At 38.1% G+C, this 21,143-nt stretch overlaps 6 protein-coding genes across 6 annotated transcripts; 3 read left to right on the forward strand and 3 right to left on the reverse strand.

The window, feature by feature from the left end:
• Positions 1 to 931: 931 nt before the first annotated feature.
• On the forward strand, positions 932 to 1,438 carry MONOS_13486 (uncharacterized protein; the record flags this gene model as incomplete). The annotated part of the gene is made up of 1 exon (XM_067866195.1): positions 932 to 1,438. The coding sequence occupies one exon, from the start codon at positions 932 to 934 to the stop codon at positions 1,436 to 1,438; it is 507 nt and encodes a 168-aa protein (XP_067731335.1).
• A 452-nt stretch (positions 1,439 to 1,890) lies between these two features.
• MONOS_13487 (uncharacterized protein) lies at positions 1,891 to 2,421 on the forward strand (the record flags this gene model as incomplete). Its single annotated transcript, XM_067866196.1, has 1 exon — positions 1,891 to 2,421. One exon carries the CDS (start codon positions 1,891 to 1,893, stop codon positions 2,419 to 2,421), a length of 531 nt encoding a protein of 176 aa, XP_067731336.1.
• A 1,870-nt stretch (positions 2,422 to 4,291) lies between these two features.
• Positions 4,292 to 5,660, reverse strand: MONOS_5667 (uncharacterized protein; the record flags this gene model as incomplete). The annotated part of the gene is made up of 4 exons (XM_067875836.1): positions 4,292 to 4,505; positions 4,782 to 4,897; positions 4,942 to 5,304; positions 5,595 to 5,660. The coding sequence occupies 4 exons, from the start codon at positions 5,658 to 5,660 to the stop codon at positions 4,292 to 4,294; spliced, it is 759 nt and encodes a 252-aa protein (XP_067731337.1).
• A 343-nt stretch (positions 5,661 to 6,003) lies between these two features.
• Positions 6,004 to 6,829, reverse strand: MONOS_5668 (uncharacterized protein; the record flags this gene model as incomplete). The annotated part of the gene is made up of 3 exons (XM_067875837.1): positions 6,004 to 6,305; positions 6,468 to 6,589; positions 6,777 to 6,829. 3 exons carry the CDS (start codon positions 6,827 to 6,829, stop codon positions 6,004 to 6,006), a joined length of 477 nt encoding a protein of 158 aa, XP_067731338.1.
• A 2,296-nt stretch (positions 6,830 to 9,125) lies between these two features.
• On the reverse strand, positions 9,126 to 12,734 carry MONOS_5669 (Protein disulfide-isomerase). The gene is made up of 3 exons (XM_067875838.1): positions 12,566 to 12,734; positions 12,285 to 12,515; positions 9,126 to 12,231 (listed from the first exon to the last, which is right to left on the reverse strand). The coding sequence occupies exons 2-3, from the start codon at positions 12,401 to 12,403 to the stop codon at positions 9,402 to 9,404; spliced, it is 2,949 nt and encodes a 982-aa protein (XP_067731339.1). The 5' UTR covers positions 12,404 to 12,515; positions 12,566 to 12,734; the 3' UTR covers positions 9,126 to 9,401.
• A 560-nt stretch (positions 12,735 to 13,294) lies between these two features.
• On the forward strand, positions 13,295 to 19,040 carry MONOS_5670 (uncharacterized protein; the record flags this gene model as incomplete). The annotated part of the gene is made up of 10 exons (XM_067875840.1): positions 13,295 to 13,307; positions 13,402 to 13,536; positions 13,704 to 13,841; positions 13,965 to 14,912; positions 15,049 to 15,180; positions 15,413 to 16,027; positions 16,273 to 16,416; positions 17,328 to 17,456; positions 17,594 to 18,700; positions 18,885 to 19,040. 10 exons carry the CDS (start codon positions 13,295 to 13,297, stop codon positions 18,917 to 18,919), a joined length of 3,396 nt encoding a protein of 1,131 aa, XP_067731340.1. The 3' UTR covers positions 18,920 to 19,040.
• Positions 19,041 to 21,143: the final 2,103 nt, after the last annotated feature.

Below are 21,143 nucleotides of genomic sequence, written 5' to 3' on the forward strand. Positions count from 1 at the left end.
GAGTTGTGACTTTTCAGGGTTTCATTATCAGTATTCAGAAATTATTCTCAAATAGAATATTTTGACAGAAAAAATATGATTTCAAAAATAAACACCCAAATGAAAATTTATTTTCCATAGATTTTCATTTTTTTTATTATCAACGATCCTAAATTTTTGATAAATCATCATATCCTTTTTATTAATTATGAACACATGAAGAATATGGGTATTTTTTTTTGAAAAGTCACAAAATATTAATTGATCTGAAAATCAGATCACAAATGATCAAAAAATGATGATCATTCCGTTACCATTATATATTGCTGAATGTTATTCTATTGAGTTTTGCCCCCCTTTCCCCACATATTGCGTTTTAATAAAATAGATTTCAAATACCCAATTAACTATTGAATCACTTTTATGATTTAAGTATTTTTTTTCTTGTTTTTTGAACTCACAGAAAAATATGTTTATATTTCTTTGTTTTCATTTCAACTGTTCAAGTCTACGTTTTGATTTTGCGAATGGAGACTTTTTTTTCAGTGTTTTCCTATGTTGAAAGATAAATAGATTTTAACTTGCTTTAATATGAGTTTTTTATCAGAACTTATTAAATAAGAAAATTTCATCGATACTGTCCTCATTGAATTGAAAGAAATTCAAAAAGTTGTATACAAAAAGCTATTTTTAGTTTTATAATAAATAAATAATTGACAACTGCAATTTCTTGCATTTAATGTCCTTTTATAAAAAATTCAAAAAAGAAATGGCATCTCATGTTTTGAATCAAAACATGAATTATGTCTTAAATAGCTTTCTCCGACTCATTATCATTTTTTCTCGTCTTTATCTTTTCATTTCAACTCCGTTCCAAAAAACTTTGTTCAAACTTTTCCATTTGATCAGAAAAGATGAGATTTCAGTAATGATTGACGTCTCTAATTTGAACATGGACTTTGTTTTTGTGACACGAAAGTCACTGCAATTTTGTGCGATGAGTTGTATCAAAAAGCTTATTGCGGGAGTGGAAGCGATTCAGTTGTATCTTTACTCAGCACCTTCGTCTTCTTCGACTTCTTCAACAGGAGCAGCACGCCGATCAACTTCGCCATTCCGGAGGCTGAGAAGCGAAGAGAAGAAAGTGACAGGAGATGATCAGCCATCTTCATCATCGACACCTATGATTGACCCTTCGGATGCGTCTGCACTGGAGGCGTTATTCACTTCGGCAAGAGTGATGGATGATATTGAGAGGTGGCTTAAGTGTATGAAAATCACAATAGTCGTCACTGAGGGAGCAACAGACGCTGAGGGGTTATGTTGTGGCGCAAAGGGCGGTGCTGTATGGAGGTGTTGTGTGTGCGTACGATGTGGCGCTTTCGGCGATGCTTACAGTTCAGCATGTGCGTCCGCTTGTAAAACTTACAGCATTTTCGTGAACGAAGTTGCAAGGTAAGTGCATCTTTTAGGAGGCAGACATGAATGAATTATTGTCTATCAACAATCAATTTTAATTCTTCACCACAGATCTTGCAATTACAGTTGTCGAAAGTGTGGTTGTGAAATTGGACGAGGAAGCGATTTGGTGAGGGGTTGCAGTGTGTGAAGAGGTGAAGAGCTGAAGAACAAGAAGGAAGATCTGGAGAGGACGAAGGCGAACGCTGCTCAGACGCTAAGTTAGACGGATGGAAAGTGCGAGGGGCATGTTGTGGAGCTGGGGGTGGAGAAGGAGGAGCTGGAGCGGAAGATCCCGGAGCTAATGGAGCTGCACGAGGAGGCGAAGCAGGAGATGGAGAAACGGTATTCGGAGTTCGTCATGCTGCTGCAGAAGATCCGGGACTACGAGCGGATCTCGAAGCGGACGAACGGGCTGGTGGAGCAGCTGCAGCAGAATGACAAGACCAAAGGATGCGAGAGAAAAAGATACTGGAGCTGAACAAGAAGAATAACACAGATGTGAAGGAGCTGCAGCAGCTTGTGGCGATGAATGAGAAGGTGGAGCTGATTGATGTGGGGATTGAGAAGGAGAAGAAGCTGCATTCTCAGCAGGGCAGAGTGGCGAGTGAGAACAGCGAGGGGGCAGTGTCAGGGGCAGGTTCTGGAGCAGGGGCAGGAGTGCCATTTGCCAAGCCTTCTTCGTTGTCGTCTGCGGGAGGCGGGGTGATTCCATCTTCGGCGTCGTTGATCCTGCCATCGGGGCTGTGTGAAAAGTTCCAGGGAAAGTTTGCAGTTAGCATCGGGGATGGCAGCGCTGTGTTGGTTGGGCCAGACCCGAGCTGGAAGGGTGCTTTTGTGAAAGTGGGGAACGCGGTGAGTGTTGTGGGAAGAAGACAACGGTGGGTGGAAAGAGTTTCGACTGAAGTGGAAGTTAGGGAACGAGATCTGGGATCAGCGAATGATAGAAAAGAATGGTGCTGTCGAAAGAACAGGAAAGGATAATACGCTTGAAGAAGGCGCTGTTCAATTGACGAATGAGAGCTGCGGACGGAGATTGGACAAAAGAAGTGGGAGCAGAAGAAAAAGAAGGAGTTAAATGAAGAGACGATGGAGCATCAGATGAGAACGGTTTCTTGGTCACTAAGGCAAGTTGCGCACGAAACGGCACATGAGCTTTGGATACCGATCACGTTGCAGTCACCTGTGCAGATGAAGCGTTTGTTGAAGCCGCAGATGATAGTGTGTAAGTCGTCGCTGGTGTTGAAGCTGACGTAATTTCTGGGGATATTCGGAGACATGAACACAACAGACTTGGGAGAGGGAATCGCTGTGTTAGCGGGAGTTGTGGTTTCGATGCAGTAGTTTGGGGATTTTGTGATCATGTGGCTGTGGGTGAAGCATGCAGCGCAGAAGATGAGCGAGGCAGTGATATAAAAGATGATCTTCGTTGTGGAGCTGTTTCCAAATGACTTTGCTGATGTGTTGTTGTTAGGGAAGTTTGTGGGGGAGGAGTGCGAAGGAGACAAGTTGTGGTTTTCATGACAACAGCAAAGTGCTATTTGAAGGTTTTCAGTTGAAGCCACTTGCAGAAGAGAGCTAGATCTTCCTGATGACTCTGGACAGGATGTTTTGGATGAAAATCAAATCATTGGTTAAAGAGGCTTCGGAGAAGAAAATCGAGATGTTATTTTGGTGGAGTTTGAGGGATTTTTTTTGTAGAAGGGAGAGGCAGACTCGTCTGTGTTTCTGAGGTCTTTGAAGAACTTCAACCAAGCGGAAGCAATGAAGTTGAAAAAAGGTGATAAAGGCGCTGCGCGATGCAATTCGTAGCTGCGATCCCTTGACTTTTTCATCATCATCTTCACACGAAGCTTGGTGAGGGATCACATATTCGAACAGGAGTCTTTTCATTGTGTGTCCATTCCGCAAACTCCGCATGCGCTATCGCTGGGTATTTTTCGGGATGAGTATATGCTGTCTGGGTGCTGCTTGCTATCATTCGAATATGTGGTGAAGGCATGCCAGCGCAACGATTTCTTCACGCTGTTCTTGAAGCAACAAAATAAATCTAATACCTCCGAAATTTGAGCATATCTGTGTCCATCTGAGAAAAGGACGGTTAAGAAGACAATTAGCCTGCATTTTGCGCTGCTGAAGATGGCTCTGAATGGCCAGGGGCTGATGATTTCGGTGGCATCAGCAGGGGCAAGTGTAGGGGCAGGGGCAAATGTGGTTCAGAAACGGAAGATGGAGTCTATGCAGCTGGCTGAGAAGAAGAAAGAAGGGTAGCGGTCACTGTTGTGGATGATTGGGTTTGTTGTGGAGCTCGTGGGGCGGCATCTGAAAAGAACGAGGTGGAAAAGGCGATCAGCTTTGTGTTGCTGCTGTGTGATTGGTAGTTTGTGGAGCTGTGTCACAAGGCTATGGAAAGGCAGAGGGATAGAGGAGGAATCAATATATTGTCATGTTTCATCAACTTCTTCTTCCTTCTTCTCCTTCCTCTTTTCCTTCCTCTTCTTCCTCCTCCTCCTTTTTCACCATCTTATTTTTTATTATTCATTCAGAAATAAGCAAAAAGAAGACAAACCATTCTCAATGTTGATTTTTATTTGTTTCTTTCAAAGAATTTTAAAAAAAAAATGAATGTGAAAAGAAACGGAATATAGAAGGAGAATGAGGTTTATAGATGAAACAAAATCAAGTGAAGAAGAAAAATTGAGAAAATCAAAATCGATAAATATAGAATTGAAGAGAAAGAGGAGTAGGAGGAAGAGGAAGAATAATTTGTAAAAGAACATGTAAACAAAGATGTCAATACCAATGAAGAACATTTTCAGCTTCATTATTAACTCTTTCAGCTACACCACCGTCTTTAGAAACTGCGCCAATCACTGCCCATCCTCCAAAGGAAGATCAAAGCAGATCTCCTTTTTTTGAGTCGTTCCTCCACAGCTTCAGCCGCAACAGCCCTCGCAGCAGCTGCACCATCTGGAACAACGCCTACCGCCATTCTTTCTTCTCCACCACCGATTGTATAATCTCCACTGGCAGCTTCAGCCCAATCCATTCCACTTCCACCTTCGATACTGCATAAAGTTTACGCATTATGTTGTTCAGCTCATCTCGCTGTCTTCACAATCTCATTATTCAAAGACTGCAGATGAGAATTTCGCAGATCAGCTTCATCACAAACATCCGGAAGCTGCTTCTGCTCGAAAGTTGTTCAGTTAAAACGATGGAAACACAAATATATCGGTATTTCTCTTTTCCGACTTTATTCCCTCAAACAACGAAAAAACACTTTCATCTTATCTCCGATACAACTTCAAACACCGTCAAAATGAATGAAAACTGCATTTCACCTCCAATTCACTCCTTCCGCACAAATGCCCCAGATAGCCACATCCCTGCAAAGTCCTTCCGGAACAGCCACACACCACATATCACGCCCACAAAGCTGCTTCACTCTTTTTCTGCTCTGCATTATTCTCCAATAGCCACGTACACACTAAGTCCTCAAACCTTTGCCTCGGAACCACCATCCCCACTTAAGATTGCCCCACCCAGGTCTGCTTCGATCTTGTCTTTATTTGTTCCGTCAATTGTCCAAAGCTTCAGCAACAGCAATGGCTGCAGCCCTGTATTCAGCGGCATTAGCAGCATCTGCATCTGAACAGACGACCTCCGCGTTGGTGGCAACCGAAGCACATACGTCATTTCGTATGCCACCTGCCTCAGCGACCCTGATACTGAGCTCATCAGCCGCTCCATCGCTGTCGACCCCACCAGCAAAAGCACCCCGCCTGCCCCTGGCTGCCCTGCCCCCGTTCCACCACGCGAAGTCACAGGCCACTCCGACTCTTCCCGGCCTCGGCTGTCTGTCGTCTACTCAAGAAGCATGTACAGCCGCTGCACAACAGTCGCCTTCCCTGCCCCTGCCCCTGCCTCTGCCCCAGCTGGGATCCAGTCCTCTAGCTCTCTCTTCGCATCCTCATGCGGCAACAGCGGAATCCCATGAGGCACGCTCGCTTCTTTTTCATCTGCCTATTCATCCTCCTCTGCTTTTTCGTATTCTATGCCTTAACTTCCGTTCTTCCTCCTCATGCCATCCCTCCCTCTTTCATCTTTCTTCTCTGTCCTGCCTTCTCTGCCCACCAAAGTTACGCCCACCCAACCTTCTCCTCCAGCTGCTTCACCCACCCAACCAGGCGCTGAACCATCTTTTCATACGACGCCTTCATTATCTTTTAATCCTGCTCTTTTGAGCAAGTGCTATCCACTGATTCTCAATCGCCTCCTCGAGTAGCTCCTTCTGTTTTCAGATCGTCTGCTCCTGCGCATTCGACTGCTCCATCAGCATCTTCGTTTCCTTCTCCATCTAGTTTCTCTTCTGCCACACATTTGCACCCCCCCACTTCTCCATGCTGAAACTCTCTCCTCCACAGCTATTTGCTTCTCCCACTATGCTCACTCCGCTCCACACTTTTACAACATCCCCTTTCCCATCAAATCTGGCTCAAGCATCACAGTGCTGTCACATTCGAAACTCGCTGCAATCTTCTCTTGACTCTTTTCACACAGCCACTACTTCAGAATCAAGAAAGCCAAAGACTGAACCTCCCCACCTCCCGCAGACGACAACGAAGAAGGTGTGGCAATTATAACCACCGACCAGCTAGTTTCCACTTGCCAACCACGCTCACCACTCCTCCTTGCTGTGCCCAGCACTTCTTCTCCTTCACCTGCTTCACCTGCTTCACCTGCTTCACCTGCTTCACATCTGCATTGTGCTTCTCGCTCAGCTCCAGAATCTTCCTCTGCTGCATCCAGATGATCTTGTCCTTCTCCTGCAGCTGCTCCTCCAGTTAACTCGAAGGCTTCGATATCTGCTCTTCATCCCGGATCTTCTGCAGCATCATGTTGAACTCCTGAAGTTTCTTCTCTGTCTCCATTTCCGTCTCCTCATCCTTCTTCTCCTGCTCCTTCACGTCTTCTCGCTCATCAAGCACATACAGAGACAGAACCACATCATCATTTCTCAACCAAACCACTTTCGGCACCATCTCCGCTCTCTCCTCTATCCTTCATAGAACAACCATCCGTCTCATCACTTCGTCCTCCAACTTCGTCACCACATGCCTCGACTGCGGCAATCGCTACACCAGCCGCGCTTTCGCGGACGGCAGTAGCAACGGATCAAATAGAATGTATATCAAAAGGAATGCATTCAGATCCGTCACCATCAAGATATGTTTGCTCCACATCTTCTTTTGTGATGATTCTGCTAGTGAAGGAAAGCAAGCCATGTGACATATTTCCGCAGCGACTGCCGCAACAGCGACATGTGCATCGCACACATCCCAACAGCCTTAACCACAACAATCTGCAGCCTCCTCTTGATATTGTCCATCGCTGATGACGTGAAAAACGCAGCTACCACCGATGCCTCCGAAGTGTTAACTGTCGATGCAAATGAATATTATGGGCTAATGACCTTTAGCCTTCTCCACTTTTTTTCTACTCATCCGAATTAAAGATAAAGAAGAAAAAGACAAAGGCCTTGGTGGATGAGAAGACTGCTGCACTACCCCTGTAACAAGAAGATTTTTCAGATATCCCACCACTCCTACTGGAAGCTCCAACAGCTGCACAAAGACGATATCTTCATGTGACAAGAGATTTTGATCAGTAAGAAATACTTATCTTTTTCAAGTTATTGAGCTGAACGGTACTTGATATATTCAGGCAATAAATAATGATCAAATGCAAAAGAAAGTTTAAAAAGAACATGTTATTGTTGTAACCATTGAGGTTATGTTCATAATTTGTTCCTCAAAATGATAAACTTGTTCTTTCTCTGATTTGCTGTTTTTGTGCCTGTCTAATAATAAATTGAGTGTTTATTTCATTTTTTTCCATTCAATAAATGAATCTTTTATTTGAACACGTCTTTTTGAATGTGATTCAAATGTTTTGCACATGAAATAATAATATTTCTGCTATCAAAAATATCGAGAAAAAAATTCCAAAAAAGCTCTTTTTTCATTATTTGATTTTGAACAAAGAAGTGCATTTTAAAATAAAACAAAATTCGAAAGATATTTTGTACGAAAAATATCGATAATGAAATGAAAACGAAGAAATTGAAACATATCACTTCGTAGATTCAAGTAACACGAAATTGATATTAACTTAAAGTGTAAGTGATAAAAAAGTTTTAAATATTTATGATATATGGACAATTATTAAAAATATTTTTAAAAGAGAGAGAAAAAACACTAAACATGATTTAAATTGTGAATTTATATGGGAACGGAATGATCAACATTTTTTGATCATTTGTGATCTGATTTTCAGATCAATTAATATTTTGTGACTTTTCAAAAAAAAATACCCATATGTTGATGATGTAATTATTAAATGATAGATTCTTTTTCTCAGCAGCTAATTTATGCAAGATTTTGATCTTATCCAACATAATTCGGAATGTTTCATGAACTCATATTTTCCTGACGAATTATGTTGGATAAGATCAAAATCTTGCATTATTCAGCTGCTGAGAAAAGGCTTCTGTATATTTATTAGAGAAGTGTCATTTTTTTAAGAAGAAACAGAATATCTCTTTAATAAGAACAAGAATTGACATCTTCTTCGTTTTTTGGTAAAATAAAACTTTTTGGACGATTCACAATTTATTATTCAAATTTGGTAAACTTATTATTCGAAATTGGTCAACTAATTATTCGAAATAGTTAAACTTCTTATTCAAAATTAATAAAATTCAGTATTTTTTATAAAAAAAATTTTTGATATAATATGATCACTGGTTGAGAGTCAGAAAGTGATTAAAATGTTTTGTTTTTTCATTGTTCTTAAAAAGGATGAAAAATTGAACCCCAATTTTTATTATTTGTGAATAAATATGAAATTTTTTGATTTTTCAGACATAAATCATCATCATGGAAATCGGATAATTTTCAAACGAATAAACCTCACATTGTTTGATAACACTTCATTCAATCAAACTGTATTATTTGTATCAATTTTTCAAACTGGAAACAAGAATGTTTTATTCGTGAATAAATCCATGAATGCACATTTTGAATTCTTCATCAGTTTTTATTGATCTTCTGAATATATTTAAATATAAATAAAACATTTTGATTGAATGAAGTGTTATCAAACAATGTGAGGTTTATTCGTTTGAAAATTATCCGATTTCCATGATGATGATTTATGTCTGAAAAATCAAAAAATTTCATATTTATTCACAAATAATAAAAATTGGGGTTCAATTTTTCATCCTTTTTAAGAACAATGAAAAAACAAAACATTTTAATCACTTTCTGACTCTCAACCAGTGATCATATTATATCAAAAATTTTTTTTATAAAAAATACTGAATTTTATTAATTTTGAATAAGAAGTTTAACTATTTCGAATAATTAGTTGACCAATTTCGAATAATAAGTTTACCAAATTTGAATAATAAATGGTGTATTTTTATTTTCCCTTTGAAAGTGATCACTTGTCGGATGTTTTCTTAAATATTAATTTTGCGAAAAAAAAAAAAAAAAAAAAAAAAAAAAAAAAAAAAAAAAAAAAAAAAAAAAAAAATTTTTTTTTCACATGATAGAGAATAAAGATTTTTTTAATCTGAAGAAGATTAATTATGATATTGAAAAATGTTCATTTTGACTGCTAATTTTTTATTTTATATGCAAAAATTACTATTTTGAATTATTTTTGGTGTATTAAATTGAAAGCAATTCGAAAGATAGATTAATTTATGTGAATTGAAGAGAAAAGCCACGCAAAGTTAGATTTCAATTATAACAGGAAAAAGCAAAGAAAAATTAAAAAACTATTTTTCGTATTATCAAATTTCACTATAATTTCACCAGCTTCTGAACAAAAAATCGGAATATCACACTTCTTTTTTTTATCAATTATTTAGATAAAAAATTTTCATACTCTGTTTCTTAAAATTCATTAAGAAATAGATTAATAATGTTTCTTCGTGCAACAAATCGCCCCTTCTGATACTCAGACACATAAGGGCTCCGAAGCAAGCGAGTGATTCTCTCTCTTTCATTCTTCAAGAATGTGAAATCAAGCGGAGGAAGTTTCAAAAAGTCATTGTCCACATCCTCGTCTTCAAGATCTTCTTCGTTTTCTGTCTCATCGTCAATGCCTTCTGCTTCGCCCGATCTCTTCCTGCGTATCTCCTCTCTCCTCTTTTGCCTCAGTTTCTCAAGCTCCACTTCACACAGATTGACAACATAAGTATATTCCTCAACTTCCGTTTTGTGTTCCAATTCTTTCACATGATCCATCAGCTCGCGCAAGGCATCGCTGTGCAAAACAGGAATTCCTACTTCTTCTTCCTTCTTCTTATCGTCTTCATCCTCATCTTCATCATCCTCATCCTCATCCTCTTCGTCCTCCTCGTCTTCTTCGTCCTTCTCTTCCTCTGCAACATTCTTCTCAAACTGAACTCCGTCTTCTGGTTCCTCTTCCTCCACTTTTGGTTCTTCGTGTGGGTTGATAAACACTTTCTCGCTCCTCAAAACAGCAGTGTACCTCTGAACAGGATCAAACAGATGCTCCAAAATCACTGCTTCCACACCAGCATCTTCAGCCAAGCCACACAAACACATTCCCTTCTTTCTCATTTGCTTGTATTTTTTCATAAACTTTCCTTGATAATCATTAACAGATTCTTTGCTTCCGCGTTTTCCCTTGGTGCTGGTTACGTTTGCCTCTTTTTTCAGCTCGTCTTCCAACTCCCACATCTCTTTTTCTGTGATGCCATCAACACATTCTCTGTTGCATCGTTCGAGCCTTTCTTGCTCTTTCATTACAAACTCGTCCTCAATCATCTGCATTCCTGGGCTCTTCCGCTCCAAGTCTGCCATGACTTTCTTCTTTTTGTCTGCATCTTCCTTCGTCTTCGGCTCGCTCTCCTTGAATTTGAAGAATCTGCTCAAAATCTTTTTTATCCCTTTCCCGTTTCCTTCAAGCTCTGCCTTCTGCATCTCCATAAAGTCGTAGTGCTGCTTCAGATATTTTTCTGTTCTCCTTTGCTCTCTTTCCTTCACGCTGCTCATTTTGAATCGCGGATCGCTCGGAATCTTATCCTTCCTGTTGCTCGACGCAAAGCGGTCATCAGGGAATGCTCGCTGAGGTCGGAACAATCCAACTTTCAAGTTCATCCAGTTCAAAAACCCTCTCACTGTCCTTCGGCCATAGTATTTCTCCACTTCGTTGTATCTCTCCAACAAGATGTCCTTTTTGTCTTCTTTCGAAATCTTCGCTTTTCCTCCCTTTCCGCTTTCTGCCTGTGCTTTGGCTTCTTTCTCTCTGCGCTCCTTCTCCTTCTCAACACTCCGGACAACACTCTCATCCACAAGGCCAATACCTTTGTGTCTGATAGACGAACTCGACTCAATCTCTGGCAGCGCCCGGCGGAAGCGCTTGTACTCAGGAGAATACAAATCCTGCAGCTTGGCAATCCTCCTTTTGATGGCAGCACGCTCGTCCCGTCGCTTTTGCAGCGAGCGAATTCTGATTCTGCGCAGTCTGCGCTCTTCAATTGCTTTTGCACGAGCAGCTTGTTCGATCTCCTCCAGTGTCATTTTCTTTCGTCTCCTGATTCGCTTTTGTGGTTGCTTCTCTCCTTCTTCTGTTGTGCCTTCAGTGCTGTTTGCGCTTGTTCCATTTTGTGCAGTTCCTGCTTTTGATTTTTTTTCAGCATCTTCTGCTGGCTTCACCTCTTCCTCTTTGTCTTCTTCTTCATATTCTCCTTCATCATCATCGTTCTCTTCACTGATTTCAGACTCCTCTTCGATTTCTTTTCCTTCTTTCTTCATTTTTTCTTTCAATTTCTCTCTTTTTATCTTCTTCCATCGCTGCTCTTGTCTTTTGTTTTCTTGCTCCACCATCTTCGCCTCCTTTTTGGCATCCCATTCTTCATCAGTTTCATCGCCTTCTTCTTCGCTTCCTTCTTCTTCCTCAAGAAGAAGTGTTTCATCTTCTCTATTTTCCTTGTAATTAATTTCCTTTAATCTCTGCTTCTCTTTCTCATATATTTCATCATCTTCTATTCCTTCTTCATCATCCTCATTGTCTTCATAATTGCCACTGCTCAAATCATCTTCTTCATCATCTTCATATAACCACGCCCATTCGTCCTTTCCTTCTTTTCGAGAACGTTGTTTCATCCTTTCAATTCTCTGCTCAAAAGCCAAATCCATTTCATGAAGAGTTGTAATATTATAAATTGATGGAAAATAAAGAATTGTTGGATATCCGTTTGGATGATATTTTCCGCAATAAGTATTGTACTTTTCTCCATCGATGTATGCAAAAATAACATGATCCGAAGGATCGAAAGAAGCAGCAGCAGCCATCATGGATGATTTAAGATTGTGGCAGTAAGTACACCATTCAGCAGTCATAACTAATAAAACATTTTGAAATGGATCCATGATAGTTTCAGTGAGATTCTTATCTGTTAAGTAACGAAATGAAGAAAGAGGAGGTCGATAAGTTAATCCATGAACTGTTCCGATGAAATTTGCTATTGCCGTTTCTGTTCGATCCTCAGAAAAAAGAGTAAAGTTTGATGGATCTTTTGCATGATATTTGAATGTTGGATATTGAGCGACAGGACCATTTCGGCAGGTTTCAAAATATCTGGTGCAATCAAGTTCTGCAAAAGTTAAATTGTGGCGAAACTGTTTATAATCATTTGCCATTTTGTTCCAAACAGGTCCCATTGCAACGGATGTGTAGTCAGAATGCGACCAGCTGTTAATAAGTTCAATTATTTATAAATATAAACATAAAGCGAAAAAACAAACTATCTGATGATAATGTTTCCCTTTGCAACGTAATCATTGTAATTCTGTTTTGTTAGTTTTACAACCAAATCTTCATATTGGGCATATACCCCAATTACTAAGGAAAAAAAAAGCAACATAATTAATCTGATCTCAATTACCAATATAGATATATTTTCACATAAACTTGAGAATAAGTCTTGAAAGCAACTCCGTGAAAGTCAAACTTATGTGTGATGAAAATTTGGAAAACTTGCAAAAAATATTATAGAAAAAAATAATAAATAATTTTAAAAGTAAACTTTTCATAAACAATTAAAATTGCATGGAAAATCGAGAGCATTATGAAATAAAAATAAAACATTTAATAGATGTCCTTTCAGGAAATAATGTTTTTGCAATTAAAACATGCTTACAGGAATTTCAAGATGATTATCTTTTTCTTGATAATCCTGATACTGCAACTGAAATCGATAACGAAAACCTTGTAAAAACTATTACAAATATGCTTTTGTTTGTTGGAACATTTTAATTTTTTCCAATTCACTTGTTTTTACATTTTTTATTGTTTCAAAAAAATTTCGTGAATTCATAGAAATCCAACATTTTCTAAATTTCAAATCGAATTGATGATTTGTCTTCGTATTTGCCTTCGAAAAAGTATGAAATTTTCTTTTTTTCGCTTTTTCTCACCACATTTATTTTCATTTTGAATTTTCAAAGAGGAAAACAAAAAGACTTTTTTAAATTTGGACATGCCAGAAAAATTTTACAAAATGTTTCAAACAGAAATTACACTAGAACATACAGACGCTTATTTTGATGCATTACTATCATTATGTGTAAATGTTACATCAATTAGTTTGCTGAAAATTTTTTGATATTTGAGTAATTATTAAATGAAAATTAAAGTATCTGCAACCCCAACACTAGCAGAGCTAGGAATTTTTGATATTTGCTTTGGATGCTTGGATCGATTTAAAACTTCGAAAAGGGAATTACTACCATTAGTTTTAGATATTTTAATAAACATGGTTCAAATTGGTAGGTCATATTGAGTTCAATATCTGAAATACAGATTTTTTTTTGAAAATTATATTTTTATCATATCTGTTATTATCTCACAATGCAATTTTAGAAGCAAATCTGGACATTTTTGCTCAAAGTGCTTCATTTGGCTCTTTTGAAACATTTATTCAGGATTTACTGGCAAAAAACATTTCAGACCTATTTTCTCAGATTGCAATCGTGATTGAACATGTTTTTGTTTCAAGTATGATTTCAGTGAAAAAGTGATATTATGATTTATTTTATGCACTTTTTTTATTGTTGAGTATTTCTGATTAAAGGTTTCTTTTTTGCAGATTTTTTGTTGAAAAGAAACGTTGTAATTTTTTTGTGCGAATTATTAATTTTTCATGTTATTTCTTTTCAATAAAGCAATTGCGACTGTTCTTTCAAGCAAAATGAGCATAGCACTGATGCTTTTGCTGCATGAAAGCGAAAAAACAAATGAAAACGAATCAATCGAAATTTCAAATGACATCTGGCGCGTTCTTACACATCTGAGCAGAAAAGGTTTGCTTTCTTTTATTTTCTTCGATTTTCACTCAGTTATGCATATTTTCTTCAAAAAAAAATCTTAACACCGAATTGCCAATCATTCTATTATAATACAAAAAAACATCTTAAATGTGTCAGATTACAACGACCCTGTTTCATTCGACTGCAACGTCATTGCTGTTTTGCTACCGCTTCTTTTGCTTTTTCTTGTGGACCACATGAACTGGGTGACTGCCAAGGAATTAGAAGTGGAAGACGAAAAAAGAAAAGGCAAGTTTTTCAAAAATCGCTTGAAAAAGAAAAAGAAAATTGTTTTCCCGAAAAGACTGTTAAAAATAGAGAAACCGACAAACGAAGAAATTGAGAATTCTTCATCACATTCTGCTGACAGCCATCTACACTCAACTTCTCAATCACCAGAAAGATACGAGGAAGCTTCCTCGTCATCATCTCCATCATCTTCCTCCTCTTCCACCTCCTCTTCCTCCTCTTCCTCCAATTCCTCCTCTTCCTCCTCTTCCTCCTCTTCCTCCTCTTCCTCCTCTTCCTCCTCTTCCTCCAATTCCTCCTCTTCTTCCTTAAGATCACCAAGCTCTACTCATTTCCCATCGCCACTTCGGCAAGGAAGATCAACACAACAGAGTTCTCATCAACTTTCACCTTATTCAGATGAGGGAGAGGAAGAAGAAGAGGATGATGAAGAAGAGAAGGAAGAAAAAGATATGAAACAAAAAAAGAAGAGAGAAAATATGGAAGATGAAAAAACAGATGAAGATGCCAATCTTTCGCAAAAGGAAGAAGAGAAAAAAGAGAAGAAGAACGAAAAGAACGAAAAGAAGGAAGAAGAAGAAGAAGAGGACGATGAATGTGAAGGAGGGCAAAGCAAAGAAAAAGCTGAAGAACAAAATCAGATGAAAGAAGACGAAAAGTCTGAGAAGAAAAGCAGAGAAGAAAAGAGAAAAGAGAAAATGAATGAAGAGAAAGAGAGAGAGCTGAAGACAGAAAAGGAGATGGAAAGTCCTTATGAGTCAATAATTGTGTCGATGCTGACAATTTTGACAGATCTGTCAAAATCTGAAAGAATTGGTATGACACCTTATGAATTCTATTTGTCATTGGAGAAAGAATTGAGATAACTTTATCTTTTTCCAAATCTTTTTTTACCCCCACATCCAACTAACTTTGTTAACTTCCTCATTTTTTGAATGCATATTCCCTCCAGATGATTTTGTCGGTTCATTTTTAGCGTTTGAAGGAGTGCCCATCATTTGTGCTGTTCTCTCTCACATCCGCTGCTTCTCTATCTTCACTCGCCCAGTCATTCTGAGCGCTTCTCATGCTGTTGCCAGACACGGTTTGCAGGACATCTTTCATTTGAAAGAGTGAGGAAGAGAAAGAGAAGAAAACATTCTATTTATTTATTCTTGTATTTGTTCGTATTCTATTAATAAACATATTCATTTTTTATATCACAATCTTAAATCTGATTATCTTATTTGCTTGTTTGTTTGTCTATGATTGAAACAAAACAACACAAATTTCCTTTCCTTTTTGCCTCTTTTCTGTTCTGAATCAAACAAATGAAGAGCGTCTCTACCATTCTCTGGCAGAGTCCCAGTTTGTCGACATCATCTTTGAGCTTATTCGATCTCCGTCTGGCTTTGCTTACCCGTCTCTTCGCAGCACTTTCATTCCAGTGCCTGCTGTCATCTCCTCAAGCAATGCCTCAACATCTTCAACTCCATCAGCTTCTTCTTCTTCTTCTTCTTCTTCTGCCTCTGCCTCTGCCTCTGCTTCTTCATCATCTTCATCTTCTTCATCAACTCCCTCTGATTCTTCCTCCTCGACCTCTCCTTCTTCTTCCTCTTCTTCCTGTTCCACAACACCATCAGAAGCATCAACATCAAGCACTTCTTCTTCTCCTTCTCCTCTTCCATCTTCTTCGACTTCTCCATCCCAATCACAGTCGCCATCACAACAACAACAACAAGAATCTTCTTCTGATGCTTCGTCATCATCATCATCCTCTTCTCTTCTTCTCCCTCCTCTTTCTTCTCTTTCTGCTCCTCCGCAAAAGCCAGACCATCACACTTCAACTTCTGTGATGGAATGCCAATTGGAACGATGTGTTATTCATCCCCCGCTGTCTGCACAGTCCATCCACGAGCTGTTTATCATCCTCAATTCTGTTGCTCAGTTCTGTGTGCTTATTCATAAGAAAGAAAATAAAAGAAAAGAAAAAAAAGAGAGAAATAGAGAAAGAAACGAAGAAAGAGGGTGCTTTTGATGATTCATTTAACTTTTCTTGCTTTTTTAATTCTAAATCTTCTTGAAAATCTTATTTTTAACATCAAATTCAAATTATCTTATTGTTATTTTCATTATCATCATGAACACATATATTTCTTCTCTTATTCTATCATTTCACACACATTGCATCCTTCAGACAGCCCAAGGAGCGTGAATGATGCGCTCTCGTTTCTCACTCCAAACAGACTGCGTGCTCTGATTGACTGTGGAATTATGAACAGCAACCTTCTGCTGATTCTGTCAGACACATTCACCATCATCAAACAGATCGATCAGTTTGGTGTGTTAATTCTTTAGATATTTTTTGTGGTTTTTTTTTTTTTTCATTGCTTCATATGTTATGTATTGTAAATGCTGATATTCTCCCCCTTTTTTTGTCGACTTCTATTTTGTTATTCAAATCATCTTTTATCTTCAACAACTAATCTTCTTTCTTCTTCTTCCTTATTTATTTATTTATTTATTTATTTATTTATTTATTTATTTATTTATTTATTTATTTATTTATTTATTTATTTATTTATTTATTTATTTATTTATTTATTTATTTATTTATTTATTTATTTATTTATTTATTTATTTATTTATTTATTTATTTATTTATTTATTTATTTATTTATTTATTTATTTATTTATTTATTTATTTATTTATTTATTTATTTATTTATTTATTTATTTATTTATTTATTTATTTATTTATTTATTTATTTATTTATTTATTTATTTATTTATTTATTTATTTATTTATTTATTTATTTATTTATTTATTTATTTATTTATTTATTTATTTATTTATTAAAATTTTCAATTAATTCTTCCTTTTTTTCTTCTTTGGTGCAACAACATTAACAAAAACTACAAAAAGGTCGTCTTCGCTTGCCATTTTCAGCTGAGCAGCGTTCTCTTCTGTTTCGAATCTCTTCAAAAGCGGTCTATTCTCATTCTCTGCTGAGTGTGGCACACTCACACTCAATCATCTCGTGGGTTGCTGACTATGCAAATGGAGGTGTGTGTGTGTGTGTGCATGTTGTGTGTGTGTGTGTGTGTGAAAGAAGAAGGAATAATAATATTTTTAAAAAAAATTCAAAAACAAAAGAAGTTGATGCATTTTGTTTGTGATTTTGTGATATTTCTACCATTTTTTTCACAAAAAATTTTATCATTTTCTTCTTCTTCTTCACTTCAAAATAGACCAACTTCTCTCTCTTCTGTTCCATCGTCCTATTCCTCGTTTCCTTTCGTTCCTATCAACTGGAATTGGTGTTCATGATCGCCATCATTATGCTCTTCTTCGCCTCATCAACAGACTTCTTTCGATTCGTGTGCTATTTCATTTTATCTTTACTATTCAAAAATATCGATTTCTCAACAAATTTCTTTTCTTTTCTTTTCTTTTTAAAAATTTGATTTTTAATTTTTTTCCCCTTATCATTCGAATATCAACTTGTTTGCTTTAGAAACTCCTGCAATGGACATCACAGCTTATGCACACATTCCAACTTCTCGTTCGGTCATGGTCGATTTCTTGAATCATTCTTCTTCAGACACTTCAACTACTTCTTCTGCTTCTGCTTCTTCTGCTTCTTCTGCTTCTTCTTCTTCTTCTTCTGCTTCTTCTTCGTCTAATCTCCTCACTTCTCCGCCAAGCCCTTCTTCAGAGTCATCACAGTCACCTTCACAATCTTCGACCTCTTCATCTTCCTCCTCATCATCACCATCAAATACAACATCACCAACATCAGATGCAACATCTGCATCATCTTCTTCTTTGTCTTCTCCATCACAATCACCATCATCACCATCCTCCTCCTCCTCTTCATCCTCCTCTTCCTCCTCTTCCTCCTCCTCTTCATCCTCATCTCACTCCACCACAACACAACCACCCACTTCGCCATTTACCTCTGCCACATCAACACTCGTCCAGTACTCTTTGCAGCAGCTCTCTCTCAGAACATCCTCCCCTTCTTCTTCCAATGAATCGTCTTCTCATTCACTCACTCCACAAATCTTGGTTGTGTCAGCATCAAACACCCCCTTCACTGCTGTCACTTCTTCTTCCACGTTTCTCTCTTCTGCTGCTCCAATCGCTTCTCATCAGAATCCACATCGCATTTCTGGCTCTCACTTGTCGACTGCTCCATTCATATCTTCAAGTTCTTCTTCTTCTTCTCCTTCTCCTTCCTCTAATGCTTCGTCTTCTTCAACATCAACATCAACAACATCTTCTTCTTCTTCTTCTTCGCCATCTTCTTCCACTTCTCCTTCTCCAACTCCTTCAATTTCTCTATCTTCTTCTTCTTCTTCTTCTTCTTCTTCTTCTTCCTCTTCTTCCTCCTCAGAATCTTCCCCAGCCCCAGCATCCATCCTGTCCCGCCAGCTGCAAAGACGCCAAGTGAATGCGACTATTTCACTCGGCGTTCTTCCTCTTTCGCTGACTGCAAAGGACATCGTCTCCAACAACGGGCTGAGTGTCTTTTCTGACCTTCTGCGGCAGCACAGAAACAGAGACCCCCTTTTTGTGGATGTCATTTCAGACATCATGGACAAGCTGATTCCCATGCTCAGTATGCACTTTGGATTAAAATAATCATTCTTTTTCTTCTTTTATATTTTATTTTATTTTATTTTATTTTTATTACTTCTTCTTCTTTTTTCTCTTTTTCTTTTTTTCTTTTTTTGATTTCCGATATTTCATTACTTTATTTCTTTTTTTATCTTTTTATTGGACTAATCATTGATTTCTTTTAGGACACGACCATCCAACGTATCTTTCGGCTGCTTGAATTTTATTAGATTTCAGTTTATCTTGTTTGAATCCTCTTACACTGTTTATGCTCCATTGCTTTTGAGATTTTTGTTTTCGACATTTTTTATCCTCCGCAAAGTTATGCTCAAATGTGATTGTTAGAAGAAGATTATTTTATTTGGCGTTTATCAAAAAAACAACAAAATTACATAAAGACGAATGAATAACATCTAATATTAATGCATTAAACCACAAAACATAATAACTGCAATAAAAGACTGGTTAATGATGAAAAAAAAGTAATAAACTGTTAATCTTTCAAAATTGATAAATGTGATTCAACATGGTTCGTTCTGATGAAATTGTGCCAAAGTTAATGATGAATATATTTTTGCTAATAAAGTTGTACTTATAACAATAACTCAAAGCACAAAGCACAAAACTGTCATATCCATTTTGAAAAGGAGGAAAAAAAATATACACCACAACATAACTAACTATCTGAAACAGCACTCACATCTCTTCCTTTCAGTGTTGCTGAACCAAGTTCTGCTGGTCATCACCTTCTTCTCCGTCTTCTTCGATTGGTATCTCATCCAGTTCATCTTGCTGTCTGTTCCTTCTGGTTGCACATAGCGAGCATGCGCACATGACAATCATCAACAGCAGAAACAGCCCAACCACAATGTATACCACAATCATCATCACATTCACTGGCACCGCTGCTTTGAACTGGTTGAGCGTCACCCGTACACTCGAAGTCGTCGGCTGTGTCGTGTTGATGACTTGCTGCATTGCCAGGAAGAACAATCCCTCTGAGGGCGTCACATACAGAAGCTCTTCAGCATCAGCCCCGCCGCCAATGATCATCGCATTCTCCACAAACTTCCCGTTCCGCATTCCTTCCTTGTCCTCCTTCAGCGTCGTGTTGAAATAGAATCGGAAATTAATGCCCCGCGTCGCTGCGTCTGCACCACTGGGAATCACTCGCTTGTCTTCTGCAATCAGATTGGCCTTTCCACCTGGAGCTCCCACAGACAGCACAGTTGCTGCGCTGTCAAACGAAAGCGACTCGCCAAAGCGGCAGTGGATCTCCTTTTCGCAGCCAGCGCTTGGCTTCAGCGCATAGTTGTCGCATTCCACAGGAGCAGAGGAAAGGAGATGAAAAGGCATTTTAGGAGAATTGTGAGAAGAAGAAGAAGACTGAGATTCTGCAGTAGAAGATGGTTGTTGATGATTGGGCGTTGTGAATGTTGAAGATTGAGCTTGATATGATTCTGTGGAAGAAGAATGCAACTGTTGATTGAAAGAATCTTCGTTTGTGGTTGGAGGGCATTTCATTGAATTCAACAGCACATAAACTAATCCTTCGCCTTCGTTCATTCGCGGTGCACCAACAAAAACAGACTGTCCATCAAGTGTGCTAATTGTAGAAACACCAAACTGGCCTGCGACAAGTGCATCTGGTGCGATTGCTGACAGTCTATGTGATGTGGGAGGAATATTTTGATTGTCTGACTTGTGGAACTTCAAATGAGATGGCTTGGCTTGATATGGAGAAGAGGATGATGAGATGATATTGCTTCCGATTCCATTTGAAAGAGTCGAGAATTCAGTTCCCGAAAAGTCTAAAGACGATGCCACGTTGTCCTTTACAGTCAGATATTGGACGGCACACAGCAAAGATGGAGCAGAGAAAGAAGCGGATGATTTGTGAAATGTATTTTCTTTGCGAAGTGAAGCTTGTGATGTGTGTTGAGTCTGCACTTCAGACGAGTACTGAGGTTGAAGTGATTTTGGATCCATCATCAGAAGAGCAACGACAGGCGAAGCATATCCACCAACAACAAGCCCCAATGAATTTCCACTGACGCTTGCTCCGAATCGCGTAGACTGAGCACCATCGTACTTCAATATTACATCCAAAGAATGGCTTGTGTCAGCTAATAAAATGTAAAACCAACAAATAAAAAAACCAAAATAATATAATTTGAAAATTCATTAACAACGCAAATAAAAATGTAGCATACAATCACGAATGTTATACACATGCACTGCCCCGACAACATTTCTCGCATTGGACATGAAAGTTGTTCCATCGTTTTCTGCAGGGGAGCCAATTCCAAGTATTCCATTAAATGTGCAAAACACGCTTGTTCCAAACATTGCATGTGGGTAATTATATTGTCTAGTTAATGTTGTTTCTAAAATCATTTGGTACGAAAATGATTAAAATTCATTTGAAAAAAATAAGTTAGAAA

The sequence above is a fragment of the Monocercomonoides exilis genome (assembly GCF_001643675.1).
Source record: "Monocercomonoides exilis strain PA203 chromosome Unknown scaffold12-1864167, whole genome shotgun sequence".
NCBI classification, from domain to species: Eukaryota; Preaxostyla; order Oxymonadida; family Polymastigidae; genus Monocercomonoides; species Monocercomonoides exilis.

Bases quoted from the DNA above. Each gene is read 5' to 3' on its own strand.
- MONOS_5669 (XM_067875838.1), bottom strand. From the start codon at position 12,403: ATGTTGCTTTTTTTTTCCTTAGTAATTGGGGTATATGCCCAATATGAA. The intron at 12,232-12,284 runs GTTTGTTTTTTC...ACTTATTAACAG, and splicing joins GGAAACATTATCATCAGATA to CTGGTCGCATTCTGACTACA.